The sequence below is a fragment of the Paramisgurnus dabryanus genome, chromosome 13 (genome assembly GCF_030506205.2).
Source record: "Paramisgurnus dabryanus chromosome 13, PD_genome_1.1, whole genome shotgun sequence".
In the NCBI taxonomy this organism is placed as follows: domain Eukaryota; kingdom Metazoa; phylum Chordata; class Actinopteri; order Cypriniformes; family Cobitidae; genus Paramisgurnus; species Paramisgurnus dabryanus.
In genome coordinates, this window is record NC_133349.1 from 3,957,315 (window position 1) to 3,978,408 (window position 21,094).

At 36.9% G+C, this 21,094-nt stretch overlaps 1 protein-coding gene across 1 annotated transcript in view; it reads left to right on the forward strand.

Annotated features, from left to right (window-relative positions):
• eif3ha (eukaryotic translation initiation factor 3, subunit H, a) overlaps positions 1-21,094 on the forward strand; it is an 85,707-nt gene that overhangs the window by 50,162 nt on the left and 14,451 nt on the right. Inside the window, exons 3-5 of the mRNA XM_065298895.1 lie at positions 3,006-3,173; positions 13,166-13,265; positions 17,376-17,525. Of these exons, the coding sequence (XP_065154967.1) occupies positions 3,006-3,173; positions 13,166-13,265; positions 17,376-17,525 (418 nt within the window). The remainder of the gene's footprint in view (positions 1-3,005; positions 3,174-13,165; positions 13,266-17,375; positions 17,526-21,094) is intronic.

The following is a 21,094-nucleotide window of genomic DNA, read 5'->3' on the forward strand; positions in this document are numbered from 1 at the left end:
CAACGCAATGTAAACTTTATATTTAACGACAACAGCATTTGTCTTGTAAACGGATTTTAAAAGATCATGTGCTGACTGCCCCACGTCACAAAAACGACAGAGTCAAGTGAGATCTGCTTAACCCAGCGGTAAATTAAGTTTAATCTCAAATAACAGTCAAGCAAACAGCACGCGCAGGGTTAATGTACTTGTCAATGACGGCTCACAAACGAGTAGGATAGGCTATGGATGTGTGCTTGTTGTCAATGAGATTACTTATTAGTTAGGCAATTAAAAGCTGCACTGCTAGTAAATTTATAACTTGCCAATCATAGCTAAATGCACTACTGTCTCCATTTTTTTAAACGTGCCATGTTTTATTTACTGTTGGTTACTAGGTTAACAATACCATCTATTTGACAGCACCACAGAAGCACATGCATTTACTTGCTTAAAGTATACTTGACGAAAGTATTTGATTTTCAGTAATATTGGCACCATCCACTGTGATGCTCCAACAACTTTGGACAGACGTTTAATTCCTCAAGGCAATTTCCATGATATTCTTTCTCTCACTTTTTCTGTTCTTCATTGTCATCTAGTGGAATTGAGATTCGGTGGGCTGTCACATAAAACTGACAGCGTATCCGGATCCAGCACTTCAGCATGTGGTGTCTAATTCTTCTCCTGTGTTTCTAAAGCTGTAACAGACCATTAAACTTCCATGTACGTGGATTTTAATCGACGTCATGAAGATACACACTAGGTTTGCACGATATTGGGAATAGTGCGATATAGGGTATGGTTATCATTTTAATTTCGTAATTTTTTTATTTAAAAAAATAAAATATCAAACATATGTTGCATGTTTCACTCTTTTTAAGAAAACCAAGCATTACCTCACTCTGCTTTCTGCATTGACCTGAAGCTTTGATTATGTTCACTGATATTGACATGGGTATGTGGCTTTATTAAATTAACTATGACTATTATTAAGTGCAAAAATGATCCAGAAACGGTTTTACATGTTCATTTGTCCCCAGAATGAAATGGTCTATTTTTGCCTTATTTGAAAGGGTCATGAATAATAATGTTGAGCTCTGCTCTGATTGGCTGTTTCTCAGAGCAGCTCCTTTCAGTATCTCTTTGTGTGTAAACAGACCTTATGTTTGAGTCTGTATCAGATGAAGATACAGATTTTGAGGAATAACCAATTGTTTGGAGATTGTTAATGGACGTTTCTGAGTGCTAAGTTTGTGTTTTTTTGTATGGACCTGCAAAACATAACTGTAACGTCAATAGAACTTCAGCCTAAATGCTAGCATATGGCGCTTACGCAGTAGTTGCAACTTTGTTTTTAGCATTGTAACAACATTGTACTTAATTTAATGTGTAATTTAATGTTGGGGCGTACATCTCGACTGTACATCTTACCTGGTCTGATGAGTCTTGATTTCTGTTGAGACATTCAGACAGTAGAGTCAGTGAGAACATGGATTCATCATGCCTTGTTACCACTGTGCAAGCTGGTGGTGTAATGGTGTGGGGGTTGTTTTCTTGGCACACTTTAGGCCCCTTAGTGCCAATTGGGCATCGTTTAAATGCCACGGCCTACCTGAGCATTGTTTCTGACCATGTCCCATACTCTGATGGCTACTTCCAGCAGGATAATGCACAATGTCACAAAGCTCGAATCATTTCAAATTGGTTTCTTGAACATGACAATGAGTTCACTGTACTAAAATGGCCCCCACAGTCACCAGATCTCAACCAAATAGAGCATCTTTGGGATGTGGTGGAACAGGAGCTTCGTGCCCTGGATGTGCATCCCACAAATCTCCATCAACAAGCAAGATGCTATCCTATCAATATGGGCCAACATTTCTAAAGAATGCTTTCAGCACCTTGTTGAATCAATGCCACATAGAATTAAGGCAGTTCTGAAGGTGACAGGGGGTCAAACACAGTATTAGAATGGTGTTCCTAATAATCCTTTAGGTGAGTGTATTTCCAAACCCACGATTTGTGTCCGATAGCAATCCCAATGTCTTCTGTCTCTTTCACTGAGTTTTCGCTGCTACAACCGCTTGTTGCTGCATTGCATCCACGCCAAAATGGGCGCTTTGGCGGAAATGTATAGATGGACGTTATGTCAAGAAATGAGGACGCAAAGAGTGTCGAAATAAAGGTACCTCATATCGATATATGTGGCATCGATGCATTGCATCATTAGACATTTAATCGATGTATCGATCCCTATTAATGTTTTGTTTCACCCCTACGATATTGTGCTTATTTCAATTTATCTTGCTGCCCTAATATGCACTCTTTTAACCAAGTCTCTTGTAACATACAGTAGGTATTTGGTCATTCTCAACAAGCATTATTTATAAGAACATACTCCTCGAGTGAAGTTGAGTGGTAAAGTTGGGCTTGGTTTGTTCAAAGTGATTGTCGACTCACCTGCAGATGTGTTGTTCCTTCGCACAAGCCGAAAGTGAGCTCTCACCGTGGAAATCCTTGTTAAAGTTCACTGTTGTCTTCTCTTCACCTGCATTGACATCTCAGCGGATTTCGTCTTACTAATCCTCTGGGAACCTCGCTCTCGCCTGAATTTTTATATAGTCTATAGACAGTGTGTATGTTAATGACTGTTGTTGGTGTAAAAAGTGCCACAGTGCTCGTATTGAACCCAGAACGAGACTTTTGGGAACTTGGGCTTCAGACACGTCTAATTCATCACACATCACCAGAAAATCAACCCATTAGGGGTTTCCTTATTACACTTGCGGTCGAGTGACTGGGGAAATTCGGGATTCAGACTTTTCAGGGCACTAAAACTGAATCTACCCAATCACCTCACTCACTCCTACGCTCTCCCATGATGCACCAGCTGGGAGCCGATCGCTTTGACTAATGAACAGTCCTGGAAATGTCAAACTTTTTATTAGCCGGCACAATCATTCCTCAAAGTAACGTTATAAACTAATTCTCTCTCACTGCTTTCTCTCTTTTCATCTTTTTAGTTCAATACCAGATGGAGATGATGAGGAGTCTGCGGCACGTTAACATCGACCATCTCCACGTCGGCTGGTATCAGTCCACATATTACGGCTCTTTTGTCAGCCGAGCTCTGCTGGACTCTCAGTTCAGTTACCAGCATGCGATCGAAGAGTCCGTGGTGCTTATTTATGGTGAGTCAGATTAACTAATAATTATTCCTTCACAGGCAATAGACACAGCAGAAGGGATTGTGCTGTGTTGTTTTAATTTCTTTTTACAGCATTGCGTGAAAAATTTATGCTGTCTGTGGTTATTACAGCTTTGCGTTTTGAAATTCATGGTTATTTAAATGTACTTTAAGGATGTGTGTACACCAAAGCTTTTACACCCGCGGCCGGCGTATGTTTTTAATTGTTTGCCGTGGAAGTGCCACGCTTTTCAAAAATGCCAGCAACTATTGACTTCGGTAACACTTTCTATGAAGCCCATGCTTACGATGATTTATAGCCCACTTTATAATTGTTTATAGGTAATTATTATATTCTATAAATATATAGAATTTTATTATTACTTATAAGCAAAACTTTTGTTTTTCAATGCGCATACTCATAATCTATTATACCTTGATTTATAATGTAACTTATTGTAATGTAACTTGGTTTTTAATGTAACTTAGTATTGCAGATTTAGTTCTTTGTCAAATAACTAAATAGTTTTATATTGTTGTTAATATCCATATTGTAAATCACAATACAGTTATTAACCTTTATAAATGCATTATTGATGGCTTTATGTAAAGTGAAAGCCTAGGATACAAATGCTAAGAAATCATGAGGATGTTGTTCATTAACTATTTTAAAATGTTTATTTGCCAATTTAACTTCTGAACAATAATGGCTATAATAAAGTAATGAAAATAAAAATACAGAAATTCAGAAATAAATACTAGTAAAACACAGCAACATGATTTTTTTTAATGAATAACATCTTCATGATTTCTTAACATTTGCATTAGAGAAATTGTATCGTATGCTTTCACTTTACTTAAAAAGCCAATAATAATGCATTTATAAAGGTAATAAACTGCATTAGGACTCGCAATAAGTAACTCACAACATGGCAATTAACAAGAAATATAAAACAATTTGACAAAGAACTAAACTAATAAGTTGTAACTATAATATAATGACGTTATAACAATGCTGGCTTTGTCTTTATTCAAATATGCACATAAGCAAATGCATCACTTCTAAGTAATAATAAATATATTATAAATGTAACTATAACTGTACTTGTAATGGTGTATAAGTGTTGTTGTGTCTTTATAAATACATGTAACGTAATAATTACATATAAACAATTATAAAGGGGGTTAAAATTCATTATAAGCATGTGCTTCATAGAAAGTGTTACCTTGACTTCTATAAAGAAAATTATACTGTGAAAGTGAATGGTGCCTCAGATTTGTTTGCTTATTAAACAGTCCTTCCAAAAAAAACGCTGAGTTTTTTTGTGATTGTTGCGGTCAAAAAACCCTGATCTTGCGGCACGTTTTCTTAATAAATGGATGAAATATACGGGATATTTATGCAATTTTATGCAATGAAATTGCGGGAACTTGCAAAAACTGTTTTTACCTTTTGTAGCTTTTCAATTATGTTCATAACGTTCGCATGGCAACAGGGAACATGGCTGCGCTTGTGTGAGGTAAATGCAAAAATGTTCAACTTTCTGCTAAGATATATGTGATTTTTGCTACGAAAATGCGTGGATTATGAAATCATGCAAGACCCGCATATTTTGCGCACGGAAATCTGCAATTTATGCTGCAAAAGTCTGCGTTTTTGAAAAAATGCGCCCCCCTCATATGTGGACTCTGGCTGATTATGGGTTAAATCATGCGATCGCATAATCACGTTTTTCTGAAGGGACTGATTAAAGTTTTTCAAAATATCTTTGTGTTTACCAGAACAAAGAAATTCATAGAGGTTTGGGTAAGTAAATGATAGAAGTCTATTTTTTCTGTGAACTATCCCTTTAAGTTCAGTTTTAGCACATTTCTTTTAAATTTCTGTATTTTTATATATTTAGATTTAAAGAGGAATTCATTTTTGTGCCATTGCATTTGGATCTGTAAATACATCTACATTAAATGGGGGATTTTTGCAAAACACTTGAAAAAGGGAGTCGGGCCGAGTACCAAAACACACTTGTAGCCAATCAGCAGTAAGGGGCGTGTCTACTAACCGACATCGTTGCCTGGGTTGCGTAAGTGTGGGGCGGGTCTATCAAAAGAAGGTCCAGGTTCTATTGGGGTAGGGGTGTGTTTGTTTAGGTAATTTCAAACATCAGCATTGGCTTTCAGAGATCATGCACCCCGCCTTTAATGCATTTTCAGACTCTTTTATCCAAAGCAACTGCAAAAGCACGTGTGTTCCCCAAACCCAAACCTTTGGCACTGCTTACACAATCCTCTACCGGTTGAGCGATAGGAACATTAATTACAGTTAACAACCTACAGTTAAACTAATGAACTTCATCATGAAAATGAGCTATTTTTTTGTACAGCTCATTAGTGTCTTTTATTATATTTGCAGTTGTCACAGTTTTATATGACTAATAAACAACACAGACCCAATGCTGTGAGTTAGTGACTTTACCTTGAGTCGATAATAACCTTGCTGCCATCATGATGTGGTTGATTTAGGTGTGTGTGGTGTTAGGTGATGGCTTTGCTCAGGAAGTCTTCATTTCACACGGCTGTGCCGTTCTTTATATTTAATCATACCTCCTTTAAACCTATCAATAATGCAGGCTGATATATTAAAGGCTAAATAAAAATCTCTCTGCATACGGGGCGAGGTCTAGAGACATCAGATTGTTTCTGCTTGAACGTAGCGGCTCGACACGGGCGTGTTTTGATTGAAAAACTCATTTCGATACATCACGCAGTCCAGCACGTCTTTATAACTGATACTTTCTTCTCAAGTTTGTATTAAGCAAGTCACTGAAGTATGTCCCTCTACGTCTGTGCATCACATCTGTTGCATGCTGTTGCCACATACAATAGCATCATCTCATATTGTGTACAAACCAAAGCGAAATGTGCTTTTAATTAAGGCTTAGGAGGAAAGGGGCCGTCACCACGAATACGCTTTTAAATACGTGACTATCACTAATAATTCAATAATAACTGACACATAAACGTTATACAAGTTGGCATGAGCCTGGTGGGATAGAAGTGTTTACCTAAGCAGCTGATCAATAACCTTGTGAGCACATTTAGATAGTTAAGTGAAACTAATCTAGTGTTTTTTATAGATGGGATGCATGCCGTACATGGGCTCTGTTTCAATCTAGGACATTTTTAGTAGGCAGCATCATTTATACATGTCTTTCTGTCCATCTATCAAACAGTCAGTCTGTCTGTCTGTCTTTCTGTCAGTTTATTTGTCTGTCTATCTATCTACCTGTCTATTTACCAACCTACCGCCTACCGACCTATCTATCAGTCTGGTTTCAAAAGTGGTCACTCCACTGAGACTGCTCTGCTCTCAGTCATTGAAGCCCTAAGGCTGGCAAGGGCAGCCTCCAAATCATCTGTGCTGATCTTACTGGATCTATCTTCCTCCTGTCGACCCTCATGTCTATGGGTGTCTCTGACACAGCGCTTCTATGGTTCAAGTTGTACCTCTCAGATAGGTCATTTCGGGTATCCTGGAGAGGTGACGTCTCCGAACCCCAACGTCTTGATACCGGGGTGCCTCAAGGCTCTGTGCTTGGACCGCTGCTCTTTTCGATATACATGACATCCCTGGGCTCTGTCATTCGAAAACCTGGCTTTTCCTACCACTGGTATGTGGACGACACTCAACTCCACTTGTTGTTCCACCCTGATGATCCCACGGTTTCTACCCACATCTCGGCATGCCTGAGGGACATCTCACTCGGGATGAAGGATCATCATCTCCAGCTTAACCTTGTGAAGACAGAACTGCTTGTCATATCATCTGAACCAAAGATTCAGCACAACCTTTCCATTCAGCTAGGTTCCTCGACCATCACGCCTTCCAGGACAGCCAAAAACCAGGGAGTGGTCATTGATGATCGGCTTAGCTTCACGGAGCATGTTGCCAGCACCGCTCGCTCTTGTAGATTCATCCTCTTCAATATTAGGAAAATTAGACCTTTCCTAAATGAGCAAGCTATGCAGGTCCTAGTCCAAGCTCTTGCCCTGTCCAGGCTTCCAGCCTGCATGACCAAACCCCTACAGATGATTCAAAACGCATCGGCAAAAGTGGTATTCAATGAGCCAAAGAGAGCGCACGTCACTCCTCTCTTTGTCAAGTTACACTGGATTCCTATACTGTAGCAGCTCGCATCAAATTAAAGGCTCTGCTCCTTGGCTTTAAAACCACCCCTACCTTTACCTACTTATAGAGCCTTATGTACCCTCTCGATCCCTGTGCTCTGCCACCAAGCGACAGCTAGTGGTGCCATCTCAAAAAGGGAAAAAACGCTTGCGCGTACCTTATCAGGAGCTGTTCCACAACTGTGGAATGATCTGCCGTACTTGACACGATCTGCTGACACTGTAGCTGTTTTTAAGACTCGGCTAAAAACCCATCTCTTCCGCCATTACCTCACTTCCTAATAACGGTCTTGCTATCTTTCTCTAGTTCCCTACTAACAATCCCTTGTCTATGTATACTGTGTTGGACTTGATGAGTCTATTTCCAGTGCACTTATGTATTGCTGTTCTTGTGTTGCTATAAGTGTTTCTATTGTTTACCTCACTTGTAAGTTGCTTTGGACAAAAGCGTCTGCTAAATAACAAAATGTAAATGTTTATCTACCTATCTACCTCGGTTTGTCTAACTACCTACCTACCTGTTTCTATCTGTTAGTTTGTTTGTCTATCTGTCTATCTTTCTTTTAATCTATACCTGTCTATCTTTACCTGTCTATCCATCCTTCCATCTATTTATCCATCCATTTATGTCTGTCTGTCTATCTACCTCTATACATCTGTTTATCTATACATCTGACTATCTATCTATTCCTGCAAACATTTGTCTATTTATACCTCCATATATCTGTCTATCTATACATCTGTCTATCTATACTTCCATGCATCTGTATATACATCTCTCTATCTATACATATGTCTATCTATACCTGTCTATCTATGTCTTTGTATACCTGTCCATCCATACATCTGTCTATCTATACCTCCATACATCTGTAAATCTATATCTTTCTATCTATACATCTGTCTATCTATACCTGTCTATCTGTCTATCTATATCTGTCTATCTATGTATCTGTCTATCTATACCTGTCTGTGTGTTTATATATATCTGTCTATCCATACATATGTCTATCTATACCTCCATACATCTGTCTATCTATACATCTTTCTATCTATACCTCCATACATCTTTCTATCTATACATCTGTCTATCTATACCTGTCTATCTGTCTATATATATATGTATGTATGTATGTATGTGTGTGTGTATGTATGTATCTGTCTATCTATACCTGAATCTGTCTGTCTATGCCTGTTTACCTCTCTATCTATACCTGTCTATCTGTCTATCTATACCTGTATATCTGTCAGTTTATACCTGTATATTTATACCTGTCTATCTATATATTTTTATCTAAACATGTCTATCTGTATATCTATATATGTCCATCTATAACAGGTCTATCCATACCTGTCTATACTTGTCTATCTATACTTGTCTGTCTGTTTATCCATACATCTGTCTATCTATACATCTTGTCTAACTATACCTGTCTATCTGTTTATCTATACCTGTCTCTCTGTCTACAGTATCTATACCTGTCTATCTGTCTACCTATACCTGTCTATCTGTTAGGTTTGCATTAATATGCAACACATTATGGGATGCATTTGATGCTGACTTAGATGCTCTTCTGTCTGTCTGTCTATCTATACCAGTCTTTCTATTAGGTTTGACATTGTAAGCTGACTTCACACTGCATTATGGGATAGATGTGATGCTGACTTAGAATCTGGCAGAAAGAAGGCCTGTTATCGAAGCTTCATAATCACGCTGTCCACTTTTTGGATTTGCCTTCTAGGTGTTGGAAAAGAGCCATCGTACATAAACATTAGCTTGAGAAAAGCTAGAAAAAATTCCCATAGCTCTTTACGTCCTAAACCTTATCTTATCGGCTTTCTATTTCATTCAGACCGTGTCGATCAAATGCTCTAGCCAGAAAATGGCCACCTGTGACCGTAGATTGTGGTACGTTTGGCAAAAGAAGGGCATTTTAGAAGTGCGCGGGACGCCTCTGCAGGGCCGATGTGAGTGGCAGGGCAGATAAGACGCATGTGAACACTTCTAAAGCCTTTCTGACAACCCACTGACAAGCACATTAATTCACTTACTAAAAGCAATGGTGAGCTTTTGTGACGCCGGGCTTGATTATGAAACCTGACAGCACCCGCAGTCCATGATTTCTTTATAAGAGCGGATAAAGGCTTCGCTGTGTGTGACCTACCGCCCCTCAGTCCTTAGATTGGTTATCCAGAGCGTGAATATAAATGTCTTGTATGGTGGTTTTAACTCTCTGACCTTTTAGTTATTATCATGCACCTTTTTGTTCCATTACAACTGAACCTTTAAAGTCTTTACAAAACCTTGAAAGGCTTTATTGGTTAATATGATGCATATCTATTCGAATGATTATGTAACCAGCAAGGCTTAGTTTTATATCACTATATATTCACACAATATTCAAATTTACAATATCGTCAGCATAAATCTTAATGCTTTTAATGTGTTTTTTATTAGTGTGTTATTAGATCGGTGTCATTAACCTTTCTTAGGGTCTTTAAACCAAACAGGCATCAAACAAACACACAGAAGCACTTTTACAGTTCAAACTTCATTTCAATTCATTGTTGCAATACTTTGATTTAATGATTTGCTTGCCTCATCAATCCAGAATGCAAGTTTCTGTATGTTATCATTATGTAGAGTTTACTAAATTGGTAGGAGAGAGCGGCGCACAACCTGACCCATTTTGGTTTTGGCTCGATCATTCAAACAGTAATTGATTTAGATTAATAATATATGTACCCAAGCAACACACACATCTCTGCTACAAAGTAACACTTAAAGTTTGTTTGTGGAAACTATTGTTCTTGTATAGTAACACAAAAGTGACAGAAGGGCAGATGTTACAACTTACCCCATGTAATAGATTTGTGACCCTGTACCCAGATTTTCAAATGGTTGTATCCCTCCAAATGTTGTCCTAACAAACAAAACATTAGTGGAAAGCGTATTCAACTTTCAGATGATGTTCCTCTCCAGGGTGTTGTTATCCCTATTGCTTGTACACTTTTTTTTACCACATCTTTTCCTTCCCTTCGTCTCTCTATTAATGTGCTTGGACACAGAGCTCTGTGAACAGCCAGACTCTTTTGCAATGACCTTTTGTGTCTTGCCCTCCTTGTGCAAGGTGTCAATGGTCGTCTTTTGGACAACTGTCAAGTCAGCAATCTTTCCCATGATTGTGTAGCCTAAAAAACTAGGCTGAGAGACCATTTAAAGGCATTTGCAGGTGTTTTGAGTTAATTAGCTGATGAGAGTGTGTCACCAGGGGGTCTTCAATATTGAACCTTTTTACAATATTCTATATAGTGAATAGTTGTCAGTTATAATCATCAAAATAAAAATAAATAAACATTTGAAATATATCAGTCTGTGTGTAATGAATGAATATAATATACAAGTTTCACTTTTTGAATGGAATTCATTGGATGATATTCTAATAATATGACCAGCACCTGTACGGTTGGATTTGATTTGGTGACCAACTCAGAAATCAAATAAACATATTCCATTCCTCCAAAACACACTTATTTCAATATCTTACCAAAAACACATCAAAACTTTTTACGAATTCACAGGAGATTGTCTTGTGACAATAGCTGGGTTGCCATCGAAACGTGAAGCAAATCTTTTTCAAATGTGACCCTCCCCCCTGAAAAATAAACAAATGCAAATTAGGTGCGCTTCCATCAAGTGTTCGAGGGAATGACGTAACCTAGTAACCAACAGTAAATAAAACACAGGACTGCATTTAGTTACGATTAGATAGTTATTACAAGGTATAAATTACTAGCAGTGCCGCTTGTATTTGCCAAAGTGAATGCTGTGCATAAAAGAAGGAATGCAGAATTTCTGATCCAGGCACTAACAGCAAGGGCATTGTGACGACATCGAGCACCATATATGATAAAGACAACGTCAGCTGATAAACCTAGACGATCAGTCATGTGGCTTTAATGTTCGCTACGTCCGAATTTAAACGTTTTCATCTCCCATTATTCGCATTTATTCTTTTTTGGATAAATCAAAAACCACCTCAAGCGAGCGCTGAAACTTTTTATTAGAAATTTGGTGTTTCGATTAGTGATGATGGGACAATATATTGCAGTGACGGTATTTAGAATTTTTTTCTATTATTGGCATCGGCCAATAAATCTTTTCAGTCGGCCAATAAATTTTTCTATTACTTAAATGTGTTGTTTGTAATGAAAAGTGTCACTCAATGTAAAGCCAAAGTGAGACAGACAGTAAAGTTATCAATCATTATTCACTTTTTAACATGACGTTATCCTGTGTCACACACAACACACGTGTTCAACACACTTATTCAAGCAGTACCGTGAAATGTCAAATTCACATGAATTATGTCTTGTAAATATGTTTTAAGTACTTCAAAAGGGTAAATTTTTATTTAGTTTCACAAAATTTCAGCGTATCTCTTATTTACTGTAATAACATTTGTGTTATAACGGCATCATACCGGCCATGCAGCTTCCTTAACTCTTTCCCCGCCATTGACGAGATATCTCGTCAATTAAGAGAAAACGTTTCCCCGCCAATGACGAGATTTTCCGTCTTTCCGCAATACCGCTATTATCCACCAGGTGGCGCCCTTCCGCAACTTTTTAAAACCGGAAGTATTGCCCTATGGCAAGCTGCTGCATGTCCGTGTCTGTTTTAAAGATCGCTCTGAATGGGATCTCTATGAAAAGTCCGTCATAAAAATGGAATTATCTCTGCTTTTTGCTCAAAATATGGTGTTTTTGCAAAAACCTACCCATATTCAAAAGCTGATTGCAAAAGAACCACTAAAGGTAGGATGAAACGGTTTTTTTTGTTTGAAAGCAGAGGGTCTGTTCTTTCATTTGGTATATTGTATGTTTATATATTTAAAGAAGAACATTTTCTGGAAGGCATTAAACTTTGGTGAAAATCATGAAAAACGCTGGCGCTGGCTGGCAACTTTTTTAAAAAATGCTGGCGGTGAAAGAGTTAATATCGGTACCGATCATAAATAAAACCATATCGGTCGACCACTAGGTCAAGGTATCTTTATTAGTACCTAAAGGTAAATTTGTTGTGCAGTCAGGAGATCCATCCTTAAAACAATAGATATATATAATAATAACATACAATAAAATATTAAAATATATAAAAAGTCATAGCAATGTGCTTCTACACACTGCCTCGACACCCACCTAAATATATAAAGTAACCATGCATATCATCTCCTGCTTTTTTAGTTTAATAATTCCATAGCTGCAGGTACAAAAGTGTTCCTATATCATCTAGTTCTCCACTAAGGGAGAAGCTGGAACTCATTTTGTAAAGAGTGGGAACAATCTTTAATGATAAAACTCGCCATATGCTGTAAATAATTGGAGTAAAGATCTGCTAAGATAAATTGTGGTTCACCAATATTTTTGCTTGCCCACCTAACAATTTGATTCAAAGAATTTTTGTTCTTCAAGGACAAATTACCGAACCCCGCTAATAGGGAGATAAAAGTTTCCATTACTCGTTTCTTATGCAATATTTCAAAATGTTCATTAAATCAGTGTGATGAAAACACAGCTACAGAGAGAAAAGTTTGTACCCTTCAATTTTATGCATTTATGGTTTCTATTTATTGTAGCTGATTCAAGTTGTATCTTTAAATAAATTCAATTTTTTATGTACTTTCATTATTCTTTTTTTGAATTCATGCACTGCATTTATACATAAAGTGTGGCACAATGGCATAATAATTTTAGGCTATATGCACTTAACCTTGTGGTGGCACTTTCTAAAACTGTTTTTCTCTTTAGATCCTATAAAAACGGCACAGGGTTCCCTTTGCCTGAAGGCCTACAGGTTAACACCCAAACTGATGGAGATCTGTAAGGAAAAAGACTTCTCACCAGAGGGGTAAGATCTCATCCATTAAATGATTTATGAACATGGTTAGGTGGAAGATGTTTGGATTTTATTAACAATAATGAACAAAAAAAATAATTATTTTAATAATAAGAATACTGTTGATAAAGATATTAACACAATTATTGTAAGAAAAAGTATTTGTACTTTGAGCTGAAATTGTATTGCAATAATGTTGAGATAATAAACTTATATAAACCCTGTATGCATGTTTACTTGGTCATATTTGCATTATAAATTTACTATAATCTGACATTGATCTGATCCTGGATGCTTATTGATCAAAAACCAAGGTTTGTTCACAAACTTTTACGAAAATTAACCATGGTTTAACTTCATTTTCAAATATACCAAGGTTTTACTATGTCCCAGTATGCCATCATATTTGTTGAAACTATGGTTATACAAATGGCAATCATACTCATCAAAAAGCACGGTTATTTAACTTTTACGTGGTTAATTTTCTTTAGGGTTCCTGGAGCTACAGTACTGAGTTGTCATATGAATGTCGTATAATTGCTTCATTTCCTTTCACTTTACTTCATTCACTTCCTGTATCTGTCGCCGTTTATCTTCGCTAATGAGAATCTTTCCCAACACGAGCGAACACGATCTCATCCTCGCTCTTCAGTGACGGGGTTTTATTTGTCACGATGTGACGCCTGCAGTCGACACTGTCACACCAAACAAACAAATGCACAAAGTTTACAACCTCGCTGGCTTCTGGCAGATGGTAATTGCTTTTAAATTGCTGCTAGACGTAAGTTTAATGGGAGGAATGTATCAGCAGAAGCGTGATGTTGGAGAGATCACAAGTACAAATTCCACCGGTCGAGTGAAAGCGGTCTTTCGCCCAGGGGAGCGAAGCGCTCCAGGGATCGCTGCGGGTAAAAAGGCTTACTCGAAAACATTAAAGGTGTTCCTGTGACCCGTTTCAACCTTGTCAGATATCAGCGCCACCAGGCTGACAGGGTTGTTTATCATTCAACAGCATATCTTGAATACTTAACTAGTCATAGAGTGGAATGATTATTGATTATGAAAATTAGTCTCTATTTGTGTTGTCAACAAAGGTCTTTGAATACAGATGGCCTGTTGAATTCATACAGAATATCAATTTGAATTTTGTCACTGTATCTCACAGTTATATTATTAGAACGTATATGAAAAAAAACTTGTTTGTATAAAAGCAATAAATAGAATAAACTGAGCTGGTACATTAAAGGCACAATATGTACAAATTTTGCATTAAGATATCTAAAAATCGTTAGCACAGTGTTATATATTTTGTTCATTTGTTTACTTACATCATCCCAAATGTTACTGACATTGTTTCGCATTGCGTCACTTGTCAATAACGTTGTGTCAGCATTATTGACGATTTCTGCTTTTACTGATATTCAAACCATAAGGGGTGTGATGACACATTTACCCCACGAGACACATTTGTGACCCTGCCTATGAAAGCGCAGCTAAAGTCGCGTAATTTAATTTTGAGATTTCGAGCGTCAAAGTAGACGTAACAATAAAAATGACAAAAACATGTCATTTGTTATTATTGTGGTAAATGACATATTAAAAACTAAGACTTAAATATACTTTTATTTATAACATGAAAATATTGAAATAAATGATTTTATTGACATTGATTTATTATTATGTGCAAAAATACCTCAAATTTGGCTTGCTAGAACATTGACTTTGATGGTATCTGTGTTCACTTTAGGCACAGAAACACATGATGATGATTTTTATATTAATAATTTCAATAAACTTGTCTATAATTAGAATGTGAAAGCAAACCATAATATTAAATCGCACAAGTGACAGTGCAGGTCGTAAAAAACGTAAATGACTGAAAAATGGGGTCACATTTTAAGAAATTCTGAAATGTTTAACTAATCTTGGGCTGTCACTGAAACTTTATATGCATCCCTAAATGAAAATTGTAAAAAATAAATAAAAAATAAAAAAGTGCATGCTGTAAGTAAGGAATAATTGACGACAGGCCGTTGAATTATTTGAAAATAATGCATACCCGCCGTGTGTGCATTATTTTCAATTAATTCAAAGGACCGGAGTCATTTATTTCTATTATACCACGGTTACCACAAAAATAGGTCTGGTGCCAATTTTTAAGACATTTTACAGGTTAGGTGTGTGCGGTTTACAGAAAAATAATCAACACCCATGGAACATTTCTTAGCCAATCAGAATAAAGCATTCAACTGCTTTAAACAGTATGATATAACTTTAAACTGATATTGTGAAAATAGAAATCTTTTAACGGGTAAATATCGCAAGATCTTCTTACACTTATGGGACCGGCAGCTAGCGGATCGTTACAATAGATTAGACAAATGTGATCATTAATTTTTTTTTTTGGGGGGGGGGGGCTTAAATGTAATGTTTTGCGAAGCGTAGACGCAAAAATATGAAGTTGACGGAATTTTGACGTCGATGCGTCGTTATTGTCTCCAACGTAAATCTCTTTTCTTGGACTACAAAAATCTGAAGCTACAAAAATGTACAGTATGTGGAAAATAATGGTTAATAATTAATTATATGGTTAATAATTACCCATAAACCACACACTTACATTGTATTATGCCAAATACACAAAATAGCGTTGTTTTTTAGCAATGAAATAGGTGCTCTTTAAAAATAAGCTCATTTTCCATCTCTTCCCCAAAGTTAAACATTTGAGTAATAATCAAGGAACTTTGCTGCCGTACCATGGGTGCAGCAGGCGCAATGATATTACGCAGCGCCCGAAAACAGTCCCCAGCTCTGCAACTACACAAACTTAGTGCCGGTCATATTTCGCGATGCTAATGGTCTAATCAGATTCAATTAATTATGCTAAGCTATGCTAAAAGTGGTACTGCCTGACCTGGAGATCGGCTGAATAGATTACAAAACAGTAAATCTCAAATGTTTAACTCTAGGGGAGTGTCCATATGAATCCTGTCAGATAAATACTTATCGACAGTGAAGGTAAAGACTAAAAATCCCATCGTTCCAGTCTCTTTCATGTCATCAAGTTTTGCTACGCACACTTATATGGTTAGTTGCATTTTATTATTTGCATTTAGCATACCCCCCTGCTGTTGTTCAGCGGCCTCTAGCAGTGAAAATTACATATTGTGCCTTTAAAAATGTAATATTAAGTATATTACATCTTCACTTTATTTGCTTCAAATGTGTGAACCAGTTTTTTGTGCAATTTAATTAAAGGACAAGTTTGGTATTTTACACTTAAAGCCCTGTTTTCAGATTGTTTATGGTGAAATAGAACGGTTTTGACTGAAATTTGGACATATGATGCTGCCCTGAGAATTATCAGGTGTTTGTTGTTTCACCTCCCACCTCTGAATAGGTGCACTGGAACAATCCTTCCTAAAATGCATTAAACTTTTGTTTACAAAGATGTGAAACTCACCGAGTGGTCAGGGGTGTTCACTGATATGCTCACACAAAAATCGCTGCAAAAGGCGCATTCCAACAGGTTTAATCGTTGTTTTTGTCCAACTCCATTGACTTGTATTAGATGTGAGGTACGGTATTACTCCGCCACCGGGTACGTTGTCTGTATTCTTGCAATTGGCAAAGGCGGATTATTGCCAGCAACTGGGCTGGAGTGTCTATTATTCAAGCTCTCAGCGGAAGAATATACGGGGGTGAGGCGTTTTGAAAATAGGTCCACAAGTTTACAACGAATGATTAAACACCTGTTGGTTAGAATCTTTTGCAGCGATTTTTGTGTGAGCATATCAGTGAATACCCCTGACCACTCGGTGAGTTTCACGTCTTTGTAAACGAAAGTTTAATGCATTTTAGGAAGGATTGTTCCAGTGCACCTATTCAGACGTGGGAGGTGAAACACAAACACCCAAAAATTCTCGGGCCAGCATCATATGTCCAAATTTCAGTCAAAACCGTTTTATTTCATCATAAACAATCTGAAAACAGGGCTTTAAGTGTAAAATACCGAACTTGTCCTTTAAAGATATAAATCATGCAATTATATTCTTGAAAGTTGCCATTCTGTCTGCTCGGTACAAACGATTATAACAAATCAAAACGTCTTTGCTTCCGCAGGCTTAAGGCGGCCAACGTTGGGTACGAGCACATGTTTGAAGAAGTTCCCATCACCATCAAGAATTCTCACCTCATAAACGTCCTCATGTGGGAACTGCAGGAGAAGAATACGGTGGCCGACAAGCACGAGTTACTAAGTCTGTCAAGCAGGTGAGAATCTGCCCTGACCTCTGCTGCTGAACCCGGAGGCGTGTGGTGACTCGACGTGGAAAACATTCGTCATTTAGTGATTCATCTTGTCAATCCATGTCCCTTATAAAGCCTCCAGTCTGTTTTGCTCTGGAAGTTGACCAAGAAAACGCGGTACACGCTGACATGCCCTTACGGCACGGTTTAATCCAGACCCTTCAAATGGGGCACATGTGGTGCTTGGACTCAAAGTTAAAAAGCAAAAGCGTCGTAAATACTAACTGCCTGGGAGCAGAGAAATCCTCTAAATGCAAAGCTGTGAATTTATTCAATTCTGTAGCTAAGTTGATTTTATGCATCCTTTTAAGAGAAACTTTATATCTCAGATTTGCATGCGTCTAGTAAACCACATGGTTCCAGTAAAAATATGTGGTTATTATCTGGATGTGCATCAGATTCCAGATTTTATTTTGGACACTGAGTGATAACCCATAACAGTACAAATGCATAAAGTAAAAAAATATATAAAATATAGTAATATAATATAAAAATATATAAACTTAAGCAAAAAAATTTCAAACTAGGCCTGCAACTAACGATTATTTTCATAATCGATTAATCGGGTGATTATTTTTCTGATTAATCGACTAATCTGATAAAAACATAAATATTACTCAACTACATGTTTTCACTTATTGTAGTTAAATGAGGCACTAAATTAGGGTTTTCACGTGTAGAAGTCTAATTTTTTAAAAGTACAAAAGCCACACACTACTACAGAGATTTACTAATATTGTATTTTAGATATTTTAAGTCTTAAATAAAAAAGTTTGTGCAGCTTTTGAAACATAAACAAACTAAACAAATTGAGTTTTCAGGGATGTACTCTTGCCACAGATTAATAAACTTATTTTAATCCTCAACTTCACTTGATGAGTATTTAACATTATTAGTTATTGACAAAATAAATAAGCCATTATGATATGAAAGTGATATGCGTTGCTACATTAATAAAAACCTTAATTTCCTCCTTACTTTAAAACAGATGCTTTGATTGTGGTTCAATATTATTTTCATGAAAACCCTACAACAATTAAACAAATACAAATTCAGTGCTATTGCTTCCATCATGGTCCTGTCAGGGTTGCCAGATCCGCGTAACAAAACCAGCCCGATGGCCATTCAAAATTAGTCAAAATACCACCAACTAATGAACCAAATTCTTTCCATCTCTAACCCGCAAAAAACATCGAACTGCAGAAAGAGTTTAAAAGTAGCCCAATTCAGAACTCCGCCAAGAGGCAGAGGACCTGGCAACGCTGCCTTGCTTTTAAACAAGCTGGTTGCGCGGTAAGAAGAAGAAGCATCTGATAAACGTACAGCTCACCCTGTATAAAGAAAATCTGCACAGTTTGTCAAAGACCAAGCCCTAGTTCAAACTTGTTAATATTTGTTTATATAACTGCATAGACCCGACTTAAACAGGGAAACTCACATAAGCAGCAGACATTGGGCAAAAAGTGTTTGTGGCAGTGTTGTGTTTGATGGGACTCAAGGCCTTTTGAAGTCAATAACAAGAGACAAGATATGTGAAGCGTTTTCTCTTCACTTTAAAAAGTGGAAAAGCTTTTTGTTATCTTTACTACGCACACTTATGTGGTTAGTTGCATTTTATTATTTGCATTTAGCATACCCCCCGCTGTTTGTTACTCTATCAGGCAGATCTGTGGCCGTTTTAGTGTTGAAATGGACCAGATGAACTCAATGAACTGAAGTTTTTTAGGAGGGTCAGTCCTTTATGAGATGGAGCTGGATATTTTATTCTCCTGCAAATATTCTCCTTATAAATTAGTTCAACTAATCCACTTAGATTCCACTGAATTTTATTACAGATTGAGATGAGTCTGTTTCGGGGAGAATAGAAAATCTTTTCCCAGAAATGAGCCTCGTTATAGTCGAAGTCAATCGGGTTTTTTATATCATTAATATGCCAAGTAGCTCGGAGGACAGTATATTAAATTTATTGCATTTAATGAAAAGAGATCAAAGTTATAAGGAGAAGGCGTTTTTACTTTTAACGTTTTGTTAGTCAAGGTTTCTCGCACCAGATGTTTTTTTGTTCCTGTACCTTTAAGACGCCTATGTGAATGACCTTTGTGTTATTGCCGTGTACTGGTGTATTTCACACTGTCATTTGTCAAAGTAGGCCGAGGCATTGAATATTGAATAGATTTATATGTAAATGTGGGCCAGTATTGTGGAAGAGTCTGTTTTTGTGGCTTAGTGTCAATAAACGATCTAATGTTGTAAATGATTGAGTATGTTTACAGTACAGTATTGAATTTTATTCACCTTGCGATAGAAAATTAGGCAGCACTTACAGTTTCAGGATGCATGAGGCATGTAATGGACCCTGGCAACTTTCACAAGATAATTTTTTTAGGGCTGTCAGTCGATTTAAAATATTTAATCTATATTAATCGCATGAGTATCATGAGTTAACTCGTGATTAATCGGACATTTTTATGTGTTCTATATTTATCTTAATTTACTTGTTTTTAATATTCTAATTGACATGCGTGGGGACAAATATGGATGCTTTATGCAAATGTATGTTTATTATTAGTGAAAGAGTCTGCAAAGTTAATTTAGAGAAAAATCCAGTTAAAGATTTTTAAGGTTAAAATAGATTTTGCACACACACAATCAAAAACAGTATTCATTTATGTTGATCTTTTTTCTTTTATTGTTTGATTGACATTGAGACACAAATAGAAATATTGAAAATATTTTATTTTGTCCATACTGCACAGCCCTGTTTTACCCATCAAACATTTTAACTTCAAAGGCACAATTAAAGGTCTGTTGTGCATTGCATCTTCTTTAATTAACGTAGGTAACCGAGAATTCAATTTTTTTCGACTGTTTACGCATCTCCAGCAGACGCAGCTGCTCGGTCCCGTCCTCCGAATCAGTTTAATTGATAGACTAAATACTCGGGATGTGAGCAGGTGTTTTGCTCTATAGTTAATGCTTTATGAGTCGGCACAATCTTTGCCGTTTTGAGAAAAGTCTTTCATTTGTAATTCAGAGCGTCCCAGGAGTTGGTGTGTTTAATAGGCCCTGCTGGTAAAGTCGTTCAGTACTCCCATCAGTGAAAAGATAATGATAATGTATTCAGTGTGTAATTTCCCTCTTCCTGTGTACAAAGATGCCCTTTACTTTCTTGACAAATACCAATAGGTCTATAGCGCAGATGTGTCACTCCAAAAACAGAGTTTAAAGCATGTAGCCATGAACTTAACCATTAAAGTAAGTGTCTCTTCAGTGGGAGAACGTCATACGTTTCTTTACCGCTGTTCAACCAAAAATTTTGGATTTGGGGAAATTAAAATAAGAGGAAAATGGCCGTGTTTGAAATTCTAGTACCTTTAAACGCCTACTGGCGGTATTTATTATCCTCACACGGTTGTAAATATTTACTTTAGTAAAAAAATTTTTTTTTGCTTTTATTTGATATTTTATAATATTTATATGTTTATATTAATACTGTGCGTTATAAAATCCTGAATCTGTAATTGACACTTTCC